Source organism: Micromys minutus (assembly GCF_963924665.1).
Source record: "Micromys minutus genome assembly, chromosome: 5".
Lineage (NCBI taxonomy): Eukaryota > Metazoa > Chordata > Mammalia > Rodentia > Muridae > Micromys > Micromys minutus.
Window position 1 is genome coordinate 79,488,369 of NC_137974.1, and position 24,902 is coordinate 79,513,270.

At 48.6% G+C, this 24,902-nt stretch overlaps 1 protein-coding gene across 2 annotated transcripts in view; it reads right to left on the reverse strand.

The window, feature by feature from the left end:
• Nucleotides 1-24,902, reverse strand: part of CRACDL (CRACD like) — a gene marked incomplete at its 5' end in the record, with an annotated part of 39,466 nt that overhangs the window by 10,314 nt on the left and 4,250 nt on the right. For both annotated transcript variants that reach the window (XM_080917382.1, XM_080917381.1), the window contains 5 exons: nt 7,498-9,742; nt 14,115-14,324; nt 17,260-17,421; nt 17,746-17,881; nt 22,955-23,123. In XM_080917382.1, coding sequence (XP_080773508.1) covers nt 7,498-9,742; nt 14,115-14,324; nt 17,260-17,421; nt 17,746-17,881; nt 22,955-23,123 — 2,922 coding nt within the window. The remainder of the gene's footprint in view (nt 1-7,497; nt 9,743-14,114; nt 14,325-17,259; nt 17,422-17,745; nt 17,882-22,954; nt 23,124-24,902) is intronic.

A 24,902-nucleotide genomic window follows, 5' to 3' on the forward strand; every position in this document is an offset into this window, starting at 1 on the left:
CTCCCTTCCTCCCCACTGAACTTACCCTCTGAGTGGCCAAGATAGAGTTACTCAACCTGGGCTCTGGACTGTCTTTGGAGCTGGTAATTCTATACCACAGAGGGAATGTCCTGTGCATTGGAGAACACCCACCACCTTCCTCCTCTCACCCTCACTTGCTCTGTGACAATCAAATTTGTGTCTAGAGAATGGGCAAATGTCCACAGGAAGACAGAGCTGCCTTAGGTGGAAACCAGAAAACACAGCCCCTGAGCTATTGAGTTCCTGTTGGGTTGAGTTTCCTGTTCCCTGAAGGTAAGAGGTCAGGTTTCTTTCCCAGTGACTGCAGGTACAGAAGGAAGAGTGGGTGGGGGAATACAGGGTTCTTTGATTGACACCTGCCACTCTCTTACTGGGCCTGTCCTATGATGGACAGATGTCCAAACTCTGGAAAAATCCCAGTTAACTTTTAGGTCTCCTGGGTTCCAGCCGCTCCCTGAGGGTTCTCTTGTCCTCTTGGACCACAGTGGGTCTCAGAGAAGCTTTATCTGCACAAAATCCACAAGTGGCTAGAATTGGCCACCAATCCTCCAAATGCTCAACTGCAGAGAACACACACCCATCCTCCCAAGAAGTTTCATAATATCTCCTAGACACTCAAGAGTATAGGGGCTATCCATTCCTGGCCCAGTCCCTGCACTAGGGGATTGCAAGCTGTGGCTCTGCTTGTCACAGAACTTCCACAAGGTTCCACCATCCCTAACTCAAGGTAGGTTGGTAAATGGGTCCTGAACTGCTAACACAGTCTGGGGTGTTCCATCTGTGGACTGGCACCTCTGTCTGAGCTAGGAAGAAGAATCCTAGCCACAGTGTGTTCTTTGCCCCCCAAGATGAAGAAACTTGTACTTCCCGGAGAAAACAGTTCTGTGCTATGAAATGGTGTCATGTGTCGCAGGTAAGATGTGTTTGCTGCTCTGTGTTTCCAGAACCTGAATTAGCAACAACCTCATTTCACACGCAAAGAAATAACACTCAGAGTTACTCCAGCGAGCAGGTCAGGGAGTGTTGTGCTTCCTACAGCAGAGAGGTGTGAGGCTGCGGGGGGGGGGGGGGCAGGGGGATGGGGAACTGGGGCCTGAGGGGAGGCAAAGAGATTTAGGATCCAGGAATTACAACTCTACTCCACATGTGTTGGGAAGGCATGGAGAATTTCTAAAGAGGACTGCTCCAGGGTTGGATATGGAAGAGAATTGGATAGAGAGTTCTCAGGGGAGGTGCGCGGGGGGGGGGGGGGGTGTTTCTAGAGGGTGGGTGTGAATACCTGCCTAGTATTCACCAAGTCCTGGGTTTAGTTCCCCCATGCTGAAAGAACAAGGTATTGATAGGGGGAACAAGGGATTTGCCGCTGAGATGGCAGAAACTCACTGATCAAGTTGTACAACATGACTGACATTTTTCCTTCCCTCATACTGAGCAGGGATGAGGGACAGACTAACCAGTTTTACCTGATACCCGGGAGGTAGGGGTAGGGTGGGGGAATGGTCTCCATTGTGCTAGAAGACCAGCGCAGTCTTCATGAGGGACAATGTAGATTCAACCCAGGGAACTGGAGTGCACTTTTGGGAATCCCTCCCGGAGAGCCCAGGGTGTGATTCAGAAGCGAGATTGGTGATCAAGCTATAGTGACTTAGAGTTTCTACTTCTGTGCTAAAACATGACCCGAACCATCTTGGGAAGGAAAGCATTTATTTCTACTTACTCTTCCACACCACAGTCTATCATCAAAGGAAGCCAGGGCAGCAGCTCAAGGCAGGCTGATGCAGAGGCTGTGGAGGGGTGCTGCTTACTGACTTTCTCCTCATGATTTACTCAGCTTGCTTGATTCAATCACCCAGGATCACCAGCCCAGGGTTAGCACCAGCATCTGTCATTTAGGCCACATTAATCACTAATCAAGAAAACACACCATAGGCTTGTTCAGAGGCCAGTCTGGTGGGGGTTGTTTTCTCAAATGAAGCTCCCTCTTCTATGATGACTTTGGCTTGTGTCAAGATGACATAAAACTAGCCAGGACAGTGACCGAGAGGAAAAGGGCTCAGAACAAGCACAACATCCTTCGTCAGGAGGTACACATAGTAGACTGCATTTAAGATGATGGGTCAAGCCAGTCACGCTGACCGTGAAAGATGTCCTTGCTTTGTGATGGGCTCCAAATATCAAATGGCAGGCCAGTATGGATAGCAGGTTGTGATGAAATAAATCATGCGTGTGCCTATCCTCAGAGCCAAGACTGCAATGTGTGTGGGGAGGAATTGGTCTCTTTATGTAGGGTGAGATTAGACAACATCCAGACAGGGAATAAGGGCGTTCAGTAGTGTCTCTTATATTTAAGAATTATTTTAAAATTTACACACAGGAAAATTCTTCCTTTTTGTTGTTAAACTCTGAGACTCATGCTTAGATTCTTAGAATGGCCACGGGTGGGATACAGACTAGAGTTAACATTCTAAAGAATTCACTTGTCTTCTGTGTCGTGATAGGCCCTCTGGCTCCCTCGGGAACTTCTTATGGGTCTTCATTGTGCAATGAGATCTCCCAAAGGAGTTTGGGATACTGTGTTAGGAGGTTCTCATGGATAAGGAGATTGGGGAGCCTCTGGTCTGAACTCTACCTCCACAGGGGACGGTCTTGTTTCTGAAAATGTTACAAACACTGAGGAGCACAGGCAAGGCTGGGAGCCGGAGGCCAGCAGGCTAACAACACTCTCTTAGGGAAGGGTGGAAAAGGGAAGGGTAAGACTGACAGAAAATGTAAAAGTGAGCAGAGATGGGTTTCCAAAAACAAGACAAAACTAAAACCAACCAACCAACCAACCAACCAAACAAACAAACAAAAAAAAACTGCTCAAGAGATACACTTGGGTATTCCTCTAAAAGAATCAAGCTAGGCCCAAGAGATTGAAGCTGGTTGGTTTTTGGTTAACCTGAGAGAAGCTAGAATCGTCTGGGAAGGGGGAGAATTTCAGTTGAGAAAAGGCTTCTCTCAGATCAGCCTTGTAGGCACATCTTTGGGGGTAATGATAGGAGAGGATCCAGGGATCTTGCTTCAACAACAGTGTGCAAAGGGTGCAGTTTCTACACATTCCTGTTAATGTTTGTTATTTCCGGTTGCTTTTGGTGGTTATACCGAAAGGTGTGAGGCATCACATGGGGTTTGGATTTGTATTTCCATAATGAGTCATGATGCTGAGCATCTTCCTGAGCATCGTTTCTTGGTTATTTGTTTGTCTTCTTTGGAGAATTGTCTTACTTACATTCATTGCCTTTCTCCCCATATTGACATTTATTCATTGTGCATAATACTAGGTTTCATAAGGATATTTTATGAACACACATACACACACACACACACACACACACACACAAAGTCAGGGTTTGTATTCCTTGACAAACCATCATGACCAAGAAGCAAGTTGGAGAGGAAAGGGTTTATTCAACTTAGACTTTCATATTGCTGTTCATCACAGGAAGTCAAGGACAGAAACTCACACAGGGCAGGAACCTGGAGGCAGGAGCTGATGCAGAGGCCATGGAGGGATGTTACTTACTGGCTTGCTTCCCTTGGCTTGCTCAACCTGCTTTCTTATAAAACTCAAGTCTACCAGTCCAGGGATGGCACCACCCACAATGGGCTGGGCCCTCCCCCCCTGATCACTAGTTGAGAAAATGCCTTACAGCTGGATCTCACGGAGGCATTTCCCCAAATGAGGCTCCTCTCTCTGTGATAAGTCCAGCCTGTGTCAAGTTGACACAAAACCAGCCAGTATAAGCTCACCATGGTCCTGGGAGCCACAAGAAAGGAAGCTTAACATGAGTCTGGAAGTAAACCAATAGGCATCTTTTTTTTCATGGTCCCTGCCTCAGTTCCTACTCCTAGTTCCTGCCCTACTTGAGTTCCTATCTTGTTTTCCTTAATGACAGACTGTGATCAGGATGTGTGAACTCAACAAGCCTTTCCCCTCCAAATTGTCCTTGGTCACTGTGTTTTATCACGACAACACGGAGCAAACTGGACCGTGAAATAACCTCTCTACCCCTTAAAAACATTACTTTTAGACAGAATATTGCCAGGTTGCAGTGGCTGGCCTTAGACTTGCCATTGGCCTGCCTGCCTTCCAGCAGCTAAACTTAACAGGCGTGTTCCAATATAGCTGGCTCACAGCAAACTTTTTCTTTATGTTTTGTGTGTGCATGTATGTGTGTATGTGTGTTAGACATTTTCAAAACATGACACTATCTCCTTCTAAAAATAAGGCCTAATTATGTGTGTGGAAAGTTGTTTCCTGACCTGTAATTTAGACTCTTTGATGCACTGGACCAACAGGAGGAAGAAGAGTGTCTTGGAAATTGGACAAGCTGGCTAACTATAGGTTATTTTCCTCTTCTGGCAGATCAGCAAATGGTGATCCAGCTCTATATTTAGGCCTACTTTGTACTGGAAAGTGTGCGCGCGCGTGCACACACACACACACACACACACACACACACACACACACACACAGTACTGGGCTTGTGTTACCACTTCTTTATCGTAGCCCCATGATGTCCAGCCCCTTTGGCAAACTGGTCTCCTGGGTATGCTACAATGATTCCTACACCTCCTGCCCTCATCACTAAGGGAAGGTACCTCCTTCCCTTCAAAGGGATCATGGGGTATGGAAGGACAAGAAAAGCATCTGTGCAGGGTACAATGCAGCTAGAGTCACCGGTGCCGAGTTTAAAACTGAGCACCCGCCAGGGACAATTGATACTCTTACTTTACCATCTGTGAATCTGAGTAAAGTCCCTGGCACCACGAGGTAATAAATTAATTATCTGTAGGAAACAAGTGAATACGGTCATGAGATCTTTCATTATCTGTGTGTTTTATGTTAATTCAGTGGCCTCCACCTGCTAGTTTGGGAGTCGTGAGGTTGCAGGCGGAAGCCACATCAGTGACCTGAGAGTGGGGACTGTTACCCAGGTGAAGTTCGAGCACACAGACCTGAGGTTCTGCTCTGGTCTGAGGCAGCCTGTAGACCCCTTGTTAGAATGGAAGGGACAGGGACCAGGCGGCACTCAGTCCTGGAGCTCATCTCACAGTCTCTGAGAGGGTAGATTCCTAAGAGACCGAGAGAAACCCCTCTTTTCCCTTCTCAGGAAAATCTAAATCATAACCTGTGCCCAGCAGAGGGGCCCAAATACATTTACTTTGGAAATCAGTTGTTATTTCTATGGACTGGAAATGCCAAGACACAGAGATGGGAAAGATGACTCTCTACTACTTAAGCAAGATCTCTCTATCTATCACTCTATCACTCTATCTATCTATCTATCTATCTATCTATCTATCTATCTATCTACCAACTATCTACCAACCATCTACCATCTATCTATCTATCTATCTATCTATCTATCTATCTATCTATCTATCTATCTATCTACCTATCTATCTATCATCCATCCATCCATCCATGAGCCAGGGTCTCATTACTTAAGGCAACCTTGCCTCCAACTCAATCCTCTTGCTTCTGCCTATCCTGGATATTTCAGAGTGTCTAAGAGGTCATACATAAATAAGAGGCCAGTCCAGGGTGATCCCCTCCCTGAAGGGCTGACTGTGTGCCCTTTTCAGGAACGTATCAACTTCAGAGAAAGCCAGATATGCCCAAGGTCTCTGGTGAACAACAATACTTGTTTCCTTTGCCTTTGGCTGCCTACATGTATGAAAAATAATAAATAAATAAATAGAGGCCAAACGCCGCCCCCGAGGTTTCTTCCTTTCTGGCTCCAACTATGACCCTGAGTTCTGCTCATTAGGCCCCTGAGAGACATTTCCAGTCCTGGACCATGAGAGCAGATGGTATTTATATTAAACTTTCACCTATATGGCAATCCTCCTTGCTGTTAAAACTACTTTCTGAATCGTTTTACAGCTGCCTCAGGGTCACGTTGAAACTGTACAGAGCGGATCATCATCTAGGACTTGACCCTTCCCTCAGACTCCCTTGCTGATATAGTGGTATCAAAAGTTCCTGGCTGAGGCAAGGATCCAGGACCGGGAAAGCTCCCCTATAAAGTGCTGGGAACCTCTCTTGTCCCTTAGGAACTTGAAAGGCTGTATCCACACCACGCGTATCGAACGTCTTGTGTGGACACAGAGAGCATCAGCTTATCTTTGAACCTGTGTTGCCGATGTTCCCTTGAGCACGTTTTTTCTTTATCTGAAGCTGCCTTAAAGGGCTCTGGATTTCTGAAGCGAGCCACCAAACTGGGCTTCCTCGCTGTCCCACAGTGTGGCACTTAAGTGGACTCCTGGGCTTAAAATAGCCTGGAACATTTTAAAATAAAATCTGCCATGGAAAAACTGTTGCTTAGGCCTCAATTTCTCTGTTACAGGCACAAACATGTGTGTTGTGTGCTTGTGTGTGTGCACACGCACACACACACACACACACAACAGTTGTATAGTCTTATTTTTCATTAATAACATAGCCAGCAATAAGTGACCTCTTTAATTGAGTTGCAGTTACCCAGTTCCAACAGATTCTTTTTGATCCAAAATATCATAAATAAATCAAAGAGGGACACGGCTCATCTTACGTTGTCCCGTTCATCTTAAAGACAGTGTCTCTTAAAGGTTATTAAGCAGTGTCCTGAGCTTCACATCACCTCCCTGAGGGGACAGGAAGTAAAGGCTGACCGTCACAAGCAGTATGATTTCCACGTGAGGCCATGTAGAGGCCTGATTAGGACAGAGGAATAAAGTTTTTCTCGGGGAATAGGGTCAGAAGAACTCTTACAACCCAGGAGATTAGGCCTAGGGAAAGCCTATATCAAAATTAGTTAGCACGCACATCGTTGACTTTCTGAGACATAAAGGAGAAGCATTTTTATACCCCATTTAGAACCTGGGAATAGTCCACAAATCAGATTTCTGGTTGCCCTATTATATCAACATATATTATTGTTTCTGCATTCACACAAAAGCCTGGTGTTTGACCGTCTATCTTCATAATAATTCCAGATCCCTTTAAAATATTTATTTTTAACTATGTGTACAGGTTTATCTGCTTGTAGCATGTGCACGGGTGAGCCCAGGTGCTTGGAGAGGCCAGAACCCCTGGAGCTGGAGTTTGGGGCAGTTAGCTGTGAGCCACCAGTTCGCTGGAAACCAAATAAATTCCAGTCTTCTTCTGGGGCAGCAAGAGCAGTTAATCAATTACCCACCGAGCCATCGCTCTGGTTCCAACTCTTAAGTCTCCGACATTTTGTTTTCCCACGCTGCGCAGGCAAGAGCGGCAGCCTCAGCTCCCCAGCTTTCAAAACGTCAGTGTTGCTAAGAAATTTTGACCTTGTCCTCCAATTCTCTTTGTACTAAGGTCTGAACCTGTTTTTACAGGTTTTGTGACCATACCAGCAACACAGTTTTCCCTGTGACCCATCTATTCCCAACAACAAACATCTTGGAGGCTCTTACCAGCTTCCTGATGGGGCGACTTCTCCTTCCTGGGCTCGGGAGGCAGGGTGACCGCTATGAGTCTCTCGGACTCCCCAGGGCTGGCATCCAGGCCTGCGGGTGGGTATGGTAAGGTAAGGCTTTGCAGAAGTGGCTTCCTGGGCAGGGGCGGCTTGGTACCGGGCTGCTCAGGAGACCTGGACTTTCCTTTCCCTTGCCCATTGGGGGACCTGGAGCCTCGCAGTACGGGAGCAGCCCCCGCATGACTCTGTTCATCCTTGGGGAGCAGAGCCAGGCCTCCTTTCTCCAACCTGACTTCGGCGCTGTACCTCTTGATGGCTTTGGCCTCCTGGGTAGAGCTGTCTCTGTATTTGAGTGAAAGTGAGGTGGACCGCAGTTTGACTGGGAAAGGGCTCTGGTCCTCCCCAGGGGCTGGCTCCTGCACAGAGGAGGCAGCACATGGCTCGGCATCTTGGAGGCTCTTGCCCGGTCCTGCCTGGCCGGCCCCCATATCCCCTGAGTTTTGAGGGTTACCACCCGTTGTCTTCCGGTCCTGTGGCTTTGACAGCACCTGGAGGTCATCAAGTGCTGCCTCACTCCTCCAGACAAGGCTACTCCGTAGCAAGGGTGCACGGCCCCCTGCAGGCACATGCGCAGAATATTCCGGAAGGCGAGAGCTGCTGGCACGGGCACGTGCCCTGCTCGAGGTCACAGAGAATCTCTTAACGCTACTGCGCTGTGGCTCTACACTCCGCTCGCTCTTTCTCCCCAGGGCTGCCCTCTCTGGACCTCCTGAGGTGGCAGCCTGTGTGGGCCTGGCGCGGGCCGGAGGCACAACTGCTTTGTCCTGGACTGCTGGACTGGGCTCTTTCAGAGGAGACTCTGCGGGGGACCCACTGGCAACCAAGGTTTTGTGCTTCAGGCAGCTCTTGGGTACCGGAGGGCTTGGGGCAGGGACCGTGGAAGATTCTGTCCCGGCTCCCTCAGGCCTGGGTACCACCAGGGTCAGCTCCTCCTCCTTCTGGACACTTTGGTCTGGTCTCTCTGTATCTGAAGGTTTCTCCAAGTCGGTGTCAGTGATAGTCTCAGCAGGTGGTATGTCTTCCTTTGGAAGTGGTGCTTCCCCATTAGGAGGCTCCATGGTCCCTTTGGGTGGTGCCATGTCACCCTTGGAAGGTGACATGTCTCTCTCCGGGGGTGCCATGATCCTCTTGGGAGGTGCCACATCTCTCTCAGAAGGTGACATGTCTCTCTCTGGGGGTGCCATGATCCTCTTGGGAGGTGTCTCCTCTTCCTCAGAAGGTAATATGTCTTTCTCTGGGGTTGCCATGATCTTCTTGGGAGGTGCCACGTCTCCCTCGGAAGGTGACATGTCTCTCTCTAGGGGTGCCATGATCCTCTTGGGAGGTGCCACATCTCCCTTGGAAGGTGACATGCCTCTCTCTGGGGGTGCCATGATCCTCTTGGGAGGTGCCACATCTCCCTTGGAAGGTGACATGCCTCTCTCTGGGGGTGCCATGATCCTCTTGGGAGGTGCCACGTCTACCTCAGAAGGTGACATGTCTACCTCAGGGGGTGCAATGATCCTCTTGGGAGGTGACATGCTGTCCTTGGAAGGTGACATATCTCTCTCAGGAGCTGCCATGACACCCTTGGGAGGTGTTGTGTTTCCCTCAGGAGGTATAGTATCCCCTCCAGAGAGTGTTTTGTCTCCTTCAGGAAATGCTGGGTCTCCCTCCGGAGGGGCAGAGCCCTCCCTGGAAGGTACCACATCCCTCTCAGGGACATCAGTAGATAGTGGGGTTTCGGCATCTCCAGAACCACAAGGTGCCTCCTCTGATGTACTGACCACTAGGGGACACAGGCCTCCAGTGGACAGCTCTTCCTTCTGGATTTCACCATGAGGAATATGGTACAGAGAACTTTCTGGCAGAGATGGGTTCTTCAGGCATGGAACTGAGACCGCCATGGGCTCGGTGACCTCTGGTGTAGCCGGGAGGCTTGAGGGTTCATCTCGAGGAAAGCCCCCCTCCTCCATGCTGGCACTGACTGCCATGCTGTGCTGAAGGCGAGCACGCCTGGCACAGGCCCCTCCAGGTGACAGCAAAGTGGCAGGTCCCCCAAACTCAGACCTTCTGCCCGGCATCAAATCCCGCTGCCTGGCATCTGGGCTCTCTTCCATGCTGACGTAGAGCGATGGCTTTTCCCCATAGTCTTCCTCCTCTAAGGTCCACGACAGGTCACTCAGGCATTCAGACTGTGCCCTCTAGGGGAAACAGAGGTGAGAGATTATCATGGCAGCCAATATTAGACAGCCTTGCTTCCTCTAGGGCTAAATGTGATGCAGGCAACAAAGTAACTCTCAAAGGCTGGTGCTGAAGTAGGGGTCCACAGGCTCTTCAGCTGCCCTTGTGAGTTTACATGGAAGCTTGTTCGTAAATCCAGCCTATCCAGGCAGTTAATCCCTCAAGCAAAAAGCAACTCATGCAGCCAGCCAGATACATTACTGCACACTTTTAGTCCCAGCACTAGGGAGGAAGACAGACAGATCTTTATGAGTTTGAGGTCAGAAAGCTTGGTGTGTGTGTATGTGTGTGTGTGTGTGTGTGTGTGTGTGTGTGTGTATCTCAAGTGCTAGAGTTGTATGTAGTGACAGCCTACCTTAAAAAAAAACAACAACACACAAACAAAAACAGTAGCTCATGTGTCCAAATGGGTGCCTGTCTAGAGCCAAACAGAGGGACAAGGACCAAACAGAAACTATCTGTGTTGTGTTCTATGTTAATTTTGTTTCACCCTAGTCATATCTGAGTGTGGAAAGAGTCGGCATTATCTCCTTGGACCTGGAGAGTCTGGAGTCCAAAGGCATGGGAATTTTGCTCAAGACTGAGCTAAGTTATGGTGACAGGTATTCCAAGGTGAACAGGCACGTCCTGGTCTTGGGCTCAGCACCAACGTACCATGACATCCCTCTCAGAGGCCTGCCCTCATAGAAAAATGATATAGTTTCCTTAAGAAGTCGTTTCTATCAGGCCAAATACTGTGAATCTCGAGCCACAGAACAAATTTTGAGCTGTCCCTGAATCTGTCTCTGGGACAGTCTGCCAGCAGCTGTGCCACCCCTCAAGCTTTATCTCCCACAGATAAACTTGTTCAAGCTCATGATGCTTCCTGCTCTGGCCTCTGGTTGGTGCACCTACACTGCCTTGCGGCATTCTTCCTTCTGAAAGCTCAGTGGACTCTGGACCTGGGTTCCTCCTGGTTACCACACACTCAAGCCCTCCTCTCAGGGAGAAAATGAAAATCCACGTGGATTCAGGGCCTGCAAAGACAGTATGTGAAGACGATCCAGGGTTAACGGTCCTGTAGTTGATGGTTTTAAAATGCTCGTGACATTGGACCTTGGGAATCACTCAGGGGCTGCACTAAACAGTGCTCCACCGTTCTGTGTTCTCAGGTAGGAAAGGTGGCCTTGGCTGCATTAGAGTTGGCTCTTGTTGCTGGGGTTTTATTTTTATCTTCGTGATGCTGGAGACCAAATTCAGGGCCTTGCACAGTGAGGTGAGTGCTCTAACCCCGAGCAACATCCCCGGCTGTTACTCGAACAGCTGGCATCTGCTTGCTAAAGTCCGGGATGTTTGTGACCAGAGGCCTAAGCTAACTTTTTGCCAAAATTCACAATTCTCTTGGGTTTCAAAAGAAGCTGAAGAAATCTATACTGGGTTTCATTTTGTTTTCCCAAAAGCTCCAGGTTCTTGTTACTGCTCTTTTGCTACTGTGGAAAATCACTGATGTTGAGGCATGGGGATGATGACTGGAAACCATCAGTTACAGAACCCAGACAGAAGGGGTCCGGTATAGGTAGAACCCCTTTCAGCTGGGCTACCAGCAGGCACAGGAGGTGACCAGAGGGAATAAAGCAGGGTGAAGAATGGCTTGGGGGTTGCGCTCTTCAGAGGGGGTAGACAGTGAGTAGAACCCAAAGGGTAAAAAAAAAACCCAGCTGTATGGCCTAGGACCTCTGGCTAGCTGCAGCAGGAAGGGGCTCCACCTCTCCATCACTGCCAGGGTATGCTGTATCCACTTCATCTAGGAAATCTCCTTTGGCATCTCCTTCTGTGGTTTGGTACTCTGGAGCCACTCAGAAATACTCAGCCTATACCATGATGTAGAATCCGTGGAGGCTCTAACATTTATACCTGCATCACCAGGAAGTAAGTACACAGCACACCATACAGTGTGTGTGTGTGTGTGTGTGTGTGTGTGTGTGTGTGTGTGTGTGTGTACGCACGCATGCACGTGCTGGAAGATGCTGCTGCCAACCCATGAACAGTCCAGCAGGGCTGAGAGGAGGCAGCCTCTGTCTGAGCTCTGGGTCATAACCTTGGGCAGTTTTCCCAGTCACCAGACCAGAACTAGTCACCCAATGTCAGTGCTCCTATTAAAATGCATTGACAACATTCCCTAGTCTTGGCACAGCCTGGCTGGGCCTGAGGACCATGTGGTGTAAGAAACTGAAGGTGTGAACCATTACAAGCAGGGTAGGGGCTGAATGGCTCAGCCAGATGTACTCAAGTGTGTCTCAACTTTGTAATAAAAATCAGCCTTGACATCCAGCATTTCGCTGTGTAAGACAGAAGTTTCTTTGTTTAACGAGAATACTTTTTATTCCTTTTTTTTTCTTGTCTTCTTTTCCTGTTTGCGTGTGTGCGTGAGCACATGCATGAGTGAGCTTCTGCGTGTGGTGTCTGTGTGTGACTGTATGCATGTTTCTGCATACATTCTGTGGATGCATAGGTGCCTGCATATATGATGTCTGCAATTACCCTCAACCTATCCTCCACCTCATTTATTGAGGCAGGGTCTCTCAGTCAAACCCAGAGCTCACTGATACGGCTCGTTTCCTATGCCAGCTTGCTCTAGGGACCTTCTGAGGTTAAACTTACAGGGGGGCTGCCACGTACACACACTTACGTGAGTTCTGGGGATGTGAACTCTTAGCCTTAGCCTTGTATGGCAACTATTGAGCTATCTCTCCAGCCCCCATTCTCCTGTCCCCCCACCCCCTGAACTTTCTCTAGCCCAGCAGATCTCTACCTTCCTAATACTTCAGCCCTTTAATCCTGTCCTTCATGTGATCACCCTCAACCACAAAGTTATTTCCTTGCTACTTCATAACTGTAAATTTGCTAGTTATGAATTGAACTATAAATCTCTGATATGCAGGGTGTCTGATATGTGACCCCTGTAAAAGGGTCATCCCACTCCGCCCCCAGATTGAGAACCGCTGTTCTCGAGCTTATGAACGATTTAGTATCTTCATGCCACAGAGTGGGGAACTTACACCCCAACGACACAGCTGAGAACACCCTAGCAAGGAGAGCAGTGTGGAGTAGAAGGGATCATTGGAGGACTCTGAGGATGCCTGCGTGTCTGGGTTTGGGGGAGACAGAGGTGCCATATGGTATGGGAGATCAAAAGAGAGAGGAAAGTAGGACCTCCCTGCTCACTGGAGCCCCCAGACCAGGTCTCTGTGGAAAAGACCTGTGGTTGCATGGCAGCTGAAGGGGCAGTGTGTGACTCTTTCCATCACTGCAGTCAATATGGGAGCAAATGAAAGCCAGTCAGGGCATGAGAGGCCTCTGTGGAAGAGGGACATCAGGACTCCAGCGAGGTGGCTGTGTACACTGATGGGCAGACGCCTCTAGCATGACTCCAGACGCAAACAGGAACACAGGAAAATACCTCTGAGAACTTGAGTCTGGCCTGCTCTCTGTCAATCACTGAAGAGGAAGTGGGGGTGGGGGGAAGAAGGGGTTTAAATGAAGGACCAACTGTGTTTCCATGTTTTCCCAGGTTGACTTACTTGTTGTTGTTGTTGTTTTACAAAATGGGATTTCAGGATGAAGTCAAGTTCAAAACTCAATAGAGTTGCAACAATGTTGGGGGTGGGGAGCAAGAGAAGATGGTACTTAGAATGGTACATATCCATTCGATATGCATTCAGGCATGTCTGGAGTTCATCAAGTTCCTATAGCATGCGGTTCTGCTTACACACTAGACACACAGAATAGATACAAGTGCCCTGGTTTCTAGGTGGCACATAATTGGAAGATACCCCCAGCCCTCCCATCTCTCCCTCCTGTACTGACTCCTGAAAAGTTAACCCTGTCAGTTGAGATAGTAAGGTACCTCCTATTTGCCAAACAGAAAACTCACTCTCTTCAGGAAGCTCCTGAAACCCATGTGGGCCCTGCCATTTGTCTGCAGTGTAGCTTGTCATAAAATCTTCAACACCTGAGATTGTGTCTTGAGGAGAGGACAGGGAAGGTTGTTACTCTGTAAGTCCTTCTTAGTGTGAGACAGTGTTTTTAGCCATTCTTGCCCTGACCTCCACCCCTCCCCTTCTCTAGAGCTGAGGCATCTAAGCTCCATCAGAGTAAGAGGAGTCCAAGAATGGAAGGTGTTTATGCAAGGGAGACATGTCGGATTCAAGGTGCAAAAGATGAACAAGACTAACGTCTGCAGTGTGATCTTACCCACCATGGAGGTGCTCAGAAGGGCTATGAGGCTAGGCAGAGGGTAAGACCGCCATGTTTGCCCACCCCATCCATACACAGAGGAGGAAAGCCAATTACCGAAGACAGCCGCCTCAATTTACTTGATCGCTGGTTGCGGGGCTTCACCAGGAGCTTGTGTTTAGCTGCCGAGTTGTCCAGGCAGGAGGAGAATTCTGGGGGATGGCTGAAGTCAACCACGGGTGCCAGGCTGCCATCCAAGGTCCGAGACGAGACGGAGGCATCGCTCATGTGGTCGGGAGACTGCGGCCGGGGTGAGGACACTAGGATCTTCATGGTACAAGGAACAAACACACCCGGCGTTAATTTAGTGACAAGGAGTGGAGTCTGCTCCCCTTTGGAGTGCTTCTACGCTCTTTAGACTGTACCTGGGACAGAGTACCTTCAATTGACAGGGAATGCTCTAGAATATCCCTTTAGAGCAAATGACTGAGAGTTCAAAGGGTAGGAACAGCTCTAAGGCCACCTGAACAGGGTTCTTTTCACTGGAAGACTTTCCATAGCTACTTTCATTAACAAAACAGACTAGCTCCGCAGTGTAACTAGGTGTGGAGGAACCTGTTGTTTTTGTCAGATGGCCCAGCGGTGAGACATCAGGGTGCAGGTCACAGGAAGCATAGAGGCTCCCTTTTATCTGGCAAGCTTTCTTTGTTCATTCGAAAGGGTCTTTACAGCCTCACAGGGAGTCTGGCTTTGGGATACCATAGGATGTGTTACAGACATTTTACAGGTTCATACCCCCCGGGGGTGGGGAGAACTAGCAGTCAGCTGTGAGGAAATGTGTTGCCTCGGCGACAAGAGGCCCTTGGTAGACACTTGGTAGCCACGTGGAAGAAAGAGAGACCCCCGAAGATGCCTGCCCCACTGAATACTGGGAGCCTCTCCTTTGAGTGAATATCAGCAGGCTGTCCTGCAAAGCTGTGATTTACAGCAAAGCACAGATGTTAGGACACATGAGGCTCAGATGTGAGATGTCTTACTAAGGGTTTCTATTGTGGCAACCGAACACCATGACCAAAAGCAAGTTGGGAAGGAAGGGGTTTATCTGGCTTATGCTTCCATAGCTAATCATCAAAGGAAGCCAGGACAGGAACTCAAATGAGGCAGGAACCTGGAGGCAGGAGCTGATGCAGAGGCCATGGAGGGATGTCACTTACTGGCTTGCTTCCCCTGACTGCTCAGCCTGCTTTCTTATAGATCCCAGGTTTACCAGCCCAGGGATGGCACCACCCACAATGGGCTGGACCCTCCCCCCTTGATCACTAGTTGATAAAATGCCTTACAGCTGGATCTCATGGAGGCATTTCCTCAACTGAGGGTCTTTCCTCTCTGATGACTCTAGCTGACACAAAACCAGCCAGTACAAGGGGCAAGAGAGAGAATCTGGGATCCACCCTCTAGGTTCCAAGGACAACCCCACCATCTTTAAACAAGCATGCAAACAACAACAGCAGCAATAATAATAATAATAATAATAATAATAATAATAATAATAATAATAATAATAATAATAACTACGTGCATGTTTCTATTGGAGCACTGAACCTAAATATTACTATCAGGTTAACATTTTTGTTTGTTTGTTTGTTTTTTGAGATAAAGTTTTTCTATGTAGCCCTGGTTGTCCTGGAACTCTCAGTCCATAGACCAGGCTGGCCTTGAACTCACGGAGCCCCATCTGTTTTTGCCTGGAATTAAAACTGTGTATCACCACTCCCAAACTTTGGTTTCCTATGATGAAAGCAGACTGGGTGTGTTACCTAATGACTGGAAAAGCCTCAGCTTATTTTAAAATAAAAAGTCAGAACCATAGGAATTAAAAAAAAAAATAGGTGAGTGTGGGCCCAGCACAAGTGACCCCATTTGGCTAATTAAAATTCATGCATGGCAGGGGCAATCAGGTTTGGAGTTGAGTTCCGTTTTTAAGTAATGAAGCTTTTCCCTACAACCCCATCTCACCCTGTGCAGCCAACTGCAGGTAAAACCAAACCGGCTACTGTGAGTCAGAGACTCAAGCCCAGGACTGAAGAGATAGAAGAAGGAAGGTAAAGTAAGGTTTACTTTACTTCCCAGCAGGTAGCTCCCCACAATGGAGCCTGACACACAACCAGATCTAATTCTGAAAAGGAACAATGCAGTTATACACAGGGGTGTTTTACGTTGCTAACAGGCACAGTTTGACTCCACAGAGTAAGGCAACTTTTCCCATCATCCAGCCCTTCTTAGAGTTGGAGAGCAGGTGTGGGTTGGTCACCTACTGGCTCCAGACCCCATTCTGACTGTGAGTGGGGACAAGCTCTCCCTAAAGCCAAATTCTGGGAATAATACTCTAGGCAGTCCCATGGGGATTCCCAACCCTTAGAGCGGACTTAAAACCAGCTACACCACAGTCCTGACTTCTCATCACTAAGATTCTGGGGACTCACCAGTACAAAAGAAGAACTGGCTTGTGCCGAGGAAGAGGCAACACTGTACCAAAGTTGAGTGGGTACTGAATACAATTCCAAACAACCCAGAAGTACGAACTCTATAGTTACATTGTTAGCAATGCCCTGGCTGAGCCAGGGGTGAATGTGATCTAAGGATGCTCAAGGCAGGTATGCTGCACAGGTATCAAAACACAAACTCTGTTCTTACTTGGTTTTCAAGGGTCAATATAATTTAAATCATTCCCATTACATCTGCCCTTAGCTTATTGATATGGGGAAAACAGCCACCCCCTTTATCTTCTATATATGTATACATTAAATGGATATTAATGTTCTTACCACAAACAAAAATGGCCCCATGAGCATGCTAGGGTGTCTACTCGTGAGATGGGTGTCTATGGGCATACACAGTTAAGATCACTTCCTACAGTGGCTTTTCCCCAGAGGGCTTCATGTGACTTGCCCAAACCAACAGGCTCCTGCGGTCAGGACTCAGGAACAGAACTGAATGCTATTCGGTGTTTACTGTTCTCTTTGTGCTCTGGCCAGTGTCATGGGAGGGGAGGCAGTCACTTCCCTTCTTTTCTGGGTTCCGGCATCTTATATACAAGAAAGACAAGACACAAGGGCAGATGGCATCAGACTGACCAGGCAACCACAGCGAACAGCAGCGCCGTCTCCCTTTCTTGCCGGGAGACGTGGAGGGCCTCTAGAATTCTAGCAACGTTTAGCGGCAGGAGTGGACGAAAATATTCAAGGGCACAGACTGCACTCGCCTTTATCATTGGGCCTGGACCCACATCATGTAGCAGAGACATCTCTGGGGGGCTCCGGGGCAGTCCGTCATCCTCAGAGCTCATGCCAGTTTCCTCTGCCCGCTTGATAGGAAGGCCCCCTGGAGGTGGCGGCCCCATCTTCACATTACATTGTATCTTTAACTAGATGGAGGGAATAGTAACCACTCTTAGTATTGTCATCAACAATACCCAGCAACAAATCTTCCTGCTCTGATTCATGCCTTCATTCAGGAAATAACTTCAGCACCCTCCCCACACACAGTGCCCTGACCTGAATGTCTGTCCCCAGATCCCTCACCTCTGACTCCCATAGTGAGTCAGAATGTGACTAACTTGCATGCCTGAGACCTGTGAAGAACCTATGACCCTACTCTCAACTGTATAAAACGCTAAACTGAGATCACTTAGAAACTTTTGGATTAACACTGGACAGACACCTGGTGAGGGTGCCAAGCAAACCTTTACCTGCAAAGCCTTGATCCGGTCACACACATTTTCTTGGGAGAACACCCGCACGGGCCGAGAAGGGTCCTGTCCCGATTCAGGAAAGAAAATACTGTCGTGGGAGAGGGCCCGGCTGCCCATAGTGCCCCTGGACTCCCTAGGATAAAAAGAGCCACTGTGAGCTTCTGCTATCTCCACCTGTCCCTGATCCTAGGGACTCAGAGTGAGAGAGGAGATGAATGAATGCTTACCCCCCCCCCACCAAAGCCTTCTGTCTCACATAGTTAGCAGTTGCTTCTTTGTCCTTGTCAATGTCAAATGCTAGTCAGAACCTACAGAAGGGCATTTTCCTAAGAAATTAGAAGTTGTAGATTTTAGTGGCAAAACAAAAGTTTGGAGGTGTGAGGTCTGAGTCTCAAGTCTGTAGAGAAGAAAGTCTGGCGCTGGCCGAGTCCTGTGGGAATCTGTCTCAGATACCCTGGGAATGTGAGGGTGTGGACTGTGGGCTAAGCTAACGTGCTGTCAGTCAGCTGGGAGCTGTCAGTCAGCTGGGAGCTGTCAGTCAGCTGGGAACTGTCAGTGCAGCAGCATCTCCCCAGGATGGTCCAGGCCACAGAATCAAGAATTGCAAGTCTGTAGAGATGCTCCCTGCATTGGTGATCTAGCACAGTTTGTATACCCTACCACTGTGCTTGTGACCCGAAGTGTGGAAGTCCGGCTCCAAGCCTAAGGACCTGATTCAAAATAACTCCCAGGACATTCATAAAACGCTCTCAGAGGATGTGGGAATTAGCTGTCAGACTTTCCTAGCCTGCCGAATAATAGGTGGAAGGAGGTGACTGAGACCGTCAGTTAAGGAAGGAAAGTGGCCTCTGCATGCATGGGACATCTTGTGCGCACCAGCCCCACCCCATCCTTTTTGGGCATCCTGTCCTCTATGAGGCACTGGGGACTCAGAGGTGTGGTCCATCCCACTGCATGTCCAACTGTGTTGTAATATTCTCTCTCTCTAGCCCGTTTCCTTTCTAGCCTGCAACAGCCAGCTTGCAAGTGGAAATCCAGAGTGCCCAGAAGGGTGTTTCTTCACAGGCACTCAGAGGGACAGCCCAGAGAGCACAATCTCTGAATGCCAAGGCCATATGTACACGTAGATTTTTTTTTCCTACAGTCAATAGCCTGGGTCCACCCTCTGGAAACCCTAACGACTGGCCAAACACCTCCAGTCCAGGTGTAACTAGGAGTAGAGGCAACAGGAAGAGGCGTCAGAAAAGACAGGGAGAAACCCCATGAGGGACCATGGGCACAGTCATTCATTATTGCAGACAACACGTGTCCCTCAGCAGCTGTCAAATCAAATGAGCTTCAGGTGTCCGATGGAGGGTGGGGCAGGTGATGGAAGGGATGAGGACTCAGCACTGGCTTACCAGGGGACACCAAGTAAAACCAGAACACACAAGTGTGGCACATCAGCTGTTTGAGTAGAGGCTTGGCTAAACATGTGCTGAGCAGGTGCCTCACCTGCTAAAGGTTTTTAAAATAAAAATGAATACTGAGGCCGATAAGAGAGTGTGGTTTCGAGAGTGTGGTTTCTTTAAGTGGGAAAGAAAGAACTGGAGGAGGAGGCAGGGTTAAGGTAACAACAGTTACAATTTTGTCTTTGGAAATATACAATGTGTTGCACAAGACACAAAGTCAATCCGAAAGGAAAATCTCTGGGAGGGGGCGCTAATTTTACGGCAGACGGGATGGCACATTGTGGCACAGCACTGGGGTGTCAGAGGCAGAAGGAACACTACAGAAATGGGGAAAGAGAAGTCACTGCTATAGGAGGAAAATGAAAAACAATTCCATCACAAGCCAAGCTTTTAAGTGTAACAGGAAACAGGACACAGACACATAAAGCAAGAGGCTTCAACTTTCCTGGAATTACAAGTGTCAGTGAAAGGACTGCTCAGGATTCTCTCAGAAGCAAACCTAGTTCCTAGTTCGACCCAGTAGCGGTCTAGAAGGGACTACAGCCGCGTAGCCATCATGGCCACTGCACCCACACTGTGATCTCCGAGACAACTTCTCTCTGACAGGAAGGAAACATGACTTGTGAAAAAGACCCAAGCCAAGTAGCATAGAGCACCGGACGGGGACTTTTCCCTGTGCAGGAAAGTAAGGGACCTTTCAGAGATGGCTGAGCTCATGACCAGGGAGTTAATCAAAGCAAGTCTTCATAGCGCAAGATAAGACAATGAATAAAGACTGTTATGAATGTGTTTGGAGTTGGTATGTACGTAGCTCAGTTGGTAGACTGCCCACCTAGCATACACAAAGCCCTGGGTCCATTCTGGGGTACCACATAAGACCGTGTGTGGTAGCTTACACCCACAAGCCCAGCACTCTGAAGACAGAGGAAGGATGCTCAAAAGTTTAGGGGTGTCCTTGACTATATAGTGAATTTGAGGTCAGTCTAGGTTACATGGAATTCTGTGTAAATAAAGATTTTAAATATGAAGGTGCTGGGAACTGAACCCAGATGTTCTCCAAGAGTGCTCAGGTACAAACGATGGAGTAATGGCAGCAACCACTCAGGATTAAGACTGGTGGAGTAGGACTGGAGAGATGGCTCAGAGGTTAAGAGCATTGTCTGCTCTTCCAGGGGTCCTGAGTTCAATTCCCAGCAACCATCTGTAATGAGATCTGGCGCCCTCTTCTGGCCTGCAGGTGTATATGCAGGCAGAACACTGTACAGAATAAATAAACATTAAAGAAAGAAAAATCAATGGAGCTGAGATACCCTGGGAGTCCAGGCCTCTCAATACAAGGGTAGACCACACATCTCTCCATGCCTAATCTTAGTGTGTCTCTAGAGCAGCGGTCCTCAACCTTCCTAAACCCTGAGACATTTTAACACGGTTCCTCCTGTTGTGGTGACCCCTAACCATAAAATTACTTTTGTTGCTACTTCATAGCTAATTTTGCTACTGACATGAATCATAATGTGAATCTCTGATATTCAGGATATCTGATATGTGACCATCCCAGAGGGGTGCAGACCCAGAGAGTGAGAATGGTTGATCTAGATCTCTATGAGCCGAGATGGAACCGGAAGAACAAAGGCTGTAGCTCAGGCACTGAGGGCACATGCAGAGGGCAGGATGTTCTGTAGGCAAAGGGACCCAGGGGCTGTCACCGACAAAGCCAGCACCGTGACACCCCAGCACAGGTCATCTGCCTGTGACCTTGCAGAAGTTGTTGCAGAGTCTGATGAGAGTCTCAAAGAGACTAAAGAAAGGGTCACTTCACTGTTGACCTAGAAGGGATGGTATCGTTCCTTCTAGGGCCTCATTGTACCAAATCTCTAATCACCTTTAAAGTTTTCTTTTCTGTTTTTTTTTTAATCCTGAAACACTCTTCCTCTCTTTTTCTCCCTTCCTCCCCCTTCTCCTTCCCTCCCACCCCCCCCCACACACAAGGGGGAGGGGTTGCACGTGAGCACAGTTGTTTGTAAGTACAAAACAGGTGCCAGTGGAAGCCAGATGGGTTGGGTCTCCTGTGGTGGCAGCTGTGAGCCACCTCATGTAGGTGCCGAGACCTGAACTCAGGTCCTCGGTAGAAGGGTATGTAGCCTTAACTGCTGAGCTGTCTTTCCCTGGCACCTCTACCCTCTTTCTTTTATGAACTAACGTCAATTGTGTTCCTACTGTGTGTGCTAGTCATAGACAGGTATCGAGGGCTCTGTCCTGTTTTCCCTGGGTTCCTATGAAAAAGAACACGACCCGTGTGGTTCCCCAGAGCCTGGCCTTCTAGCTATGCTCCTGTTTCACTCTCAGGCTTGTTCCTTAAACACCAGGAGATAGGGTGGGATTAGAGTTTCCGTGGGCTAGCCAGGACGACCCTTTTCCCAACAACGTGGCAGTCTTACAAGGTACCCACATGTCCATTCTGCTCTGAGCTAGCCTGCGGGGGAGTGTGGGGGTGGGGGGAATGACTCTGGTTCTCCATCTCCAGTCTTACAGCGCCACCAAGTGGCCAGTGTAACTTCTCCGCCTCTAGAGACAGGCTGCCCTGTCCCTGTCTCTGGAGCCTTCTGGCTGACATTTTATCCCGACATGAGAGTTGGTGTTGAAGAGATATTTCAGGCTTCCCCCCTTTCCCTTAAGTCCAGAACACGACCGTGCAGGCAACTGAGAGGGACACACGACTGTACCGTGAGGAATTACAAGTTACAAGTTTTGTCCCCAAGAGCCGCCTGAGTGTCTGTCCCCAGTGTGTCTAATTTGTTAGGGCTAGACAAGCCCTGGCTGCTCTGTCTGCAGGCCTTGCTCTAGCAAATGAGTCCTTACTCAGTCAGCCTTCAAGTGTGTTCCCGGTACTGTTCCAGGTCTTTGGGCATTCTTAAGTAAACTGGGGTCCCTTTCCCAGCCCTGCCCTTTCTGCTGTGTGATTTTCAGCAGGCTCCCAGGAAGCTTATGGCTGATTTTGCTAGTTTCTGTTATGGTTCATAGTATCGTGTTTTGAAGCTACTGTGCTCTTAAAAAACATATCTCTGGGTGTGTAGGGGATGGGTGGGTGCACACATGCCACAGAGCCCAAGTATGCATCAGAGGCAAGTTCAGATGACAGTCTTTGCCTTCCATCTTGTTTGGGTTGGGCCCTTTGTTATTCACCACGACCCCTAGGCCAGCTCACCCATCACCTTCTGGGGTGTGTCCTGTCTCTGCCTCCCATGTTCCTACAGGAGCCCTGGAATTACAGAATTACTACACGGAACCATCTTCTCAGGCCTTACTGTGAACTTACTTTTTAAAAAGAGTTTGTAAGATTTTATTTTATGCTCTTGAGTGATTTGCCCGCACGTACATACGTGTATTACACATGTACATTCTCAGAGGCACCGGAGAGCTCAGATTGGAGTTACAGACGGTTGTGAGCCATCATGTGGGTGCTGGGAACAAATCACAGTTCTCTGCAGGAGCAACAAGCGCTCTTAACCATGGAGCCATCTCTCCAACCCCAGGTACCATGACCTTTCAAAACATAGCACCCCCATGTTTGAAAAAGTTAATGGACACACCATGTGCTGAGGAACCCCTAAGGGTGTCACATCACCCAGGAGGGGAGGAGGCTCAGGAACCTGTCAAGATACTAAGGCACTGAAATAAGAGTTCTAGACACCTTCTGTGCCCAACGTCCCCTCCTCTTGAGGCTCACAAGCCAGATGTACATGAAAGCTACTTACTCCAACTCATCTTCAGAGTCATACACAGGCCCCGACTCCTCAATGGCGATGACCTCACTCTTGGCTGGATTTTGCTTCCAGGTGCTGTTTCCCGTAGGTGAAGGTGATTCCTTTCTCTTCTTCTTCCCAAACAGTTTCTTAAAAGTTTTAAATTTGGACTTTTTCTTTCCTATTCAGATGAAACAAAAAAAGATGACCAGGAACATATTAGATAGAGTACAGGTGTGTGAGGGGCACAGGTGTCCAGCAGTGCAGGTGTGTGAGAGGCACAGGTGTCCAGCAGTGCAGGTGTGTGAGGGGCACAGGTGTCTAGCAGTGCAGGTGTGTGAGGGGCAGAGGTGTCCAGCAGTCCAGGTGTGTAAGGGACACAGGTGGTCAGCAGTGCAGGTGTGTGAAAGGCACAGGTGGTCAGCAGTGCAGGTATGTGAGAGGCACAGGTGTCCAGCAGTGCAGGTGTGTGAGGGGCACAGGTGTCCATCAGTGCAGGTATGTGAGGGGCACAGGTGTCTAGCAGTGCAGGTGTGTGAGGGGCACAGGTGTCCAGCAGTGCAGGTGTGTGAGGGGCACAGGTGTCTAGCAGTGCAGGTGTGTGAGGGGCACAGGTGTCCAGCAGTGCAGGTGTGTGAGTGGTATAGTTGTCCAGAAGTGCAGGTGTGTAAGGGGCACAGGTGGTCAGCAGTACAGGTGTGTGAGAGGCACAGGTGGTCAGCAGTGGAGGTGTGTGAGAGGCACAGATGTCCAGCAGTGCAGGTGTGTGAGAGGTACAGGTGTCCAGCAGTGCAGGTGTGTGAGGGGCACAGGTGTCCAGCAATGCAGGTGTGTGAGGAGCACAAGTATCCAGCAGTGTAGGTGTGTGAGGAGCACAGGTGAAAAGAAATCAGGGACTCAACATACTACAGACAGACATGACATATAAGACCTGCACCCCTGAAACAAATAATGCTTTCTAACTTTTTTTAAAAAAATTAAAATTGTATGTGTATAGATGTATGTACGTCTGTGTACATCAAGCATGCACTGCCCAAAGAGATGCAAAGAGAGCACTGGATCCTAGGAACTGGAGTTATAAAATGGATGTGAGCTGCCATGTGGGTGCTGGGAATGTGGGTCCTTTGGAAGAGTGGCCAATGCTCTTAACCTCTGAGCCATCTCTCCAACTAGTAAACAAGCCAAGAATCCAAATCCAAACCACCTTCCTCTCACCAGATGCCATGTTCTTTAAGCCTCTGGAATACACATAGTATATACTTCACACATAATGCACATATAATGTCAGATGAGGTGAAGGCTGTGTCATAATCCCGGTGGTATTTTTAATATATTAATATTTTAAGGATTTATTTTAAAAATTGTGCGCTGGGGTGGGTATGTAAGAAAAATGAGTAAATTGTGGCTATTACTCAATTGGAAAGGTTGAGGCCAAAGTTCCCTCCTCAGATGTCACCTCCATTCCTTCCCACGGGGCCTCTCAGACCCAGACACCCATGACTCCCCCAGGGCAGCTCAGCCATGTTTTGTCCTTCTCTGGGTATCTGTAGGACCGGATGGTGAAAGGGAACAGAATCAGAGTGTACAACGTGCTGTGCAACACAGCAGAACTCTGCTACCACCGACTAAGACACCTTTATTAAGTAAATTCCAAACAGAACAGATTGAATATTTAAGAGAGGGTCGTTCTAATTGTCTTCATGTTAAAGTCCTCCCTGGAACTTCAAATGACCTCGTCTTCACGTGGGGGAATAACCCGAGATTCTGCCAGTAAGAGCAGGGCAAACGTCGTGGCTCCAGAGGGGACAAACATTCAAACATTCTATGGCAGTTTTCTCACTGTCTGGTGGAAACTTCCGTCCACACCACGGAATGTTTATCTTGTGTGCAGATGGCTCTCCATCCAGAGCTTGGGTTAAAAGTCTCCCAGGAGGTCTCTGCATTTGACAGGGACACCACC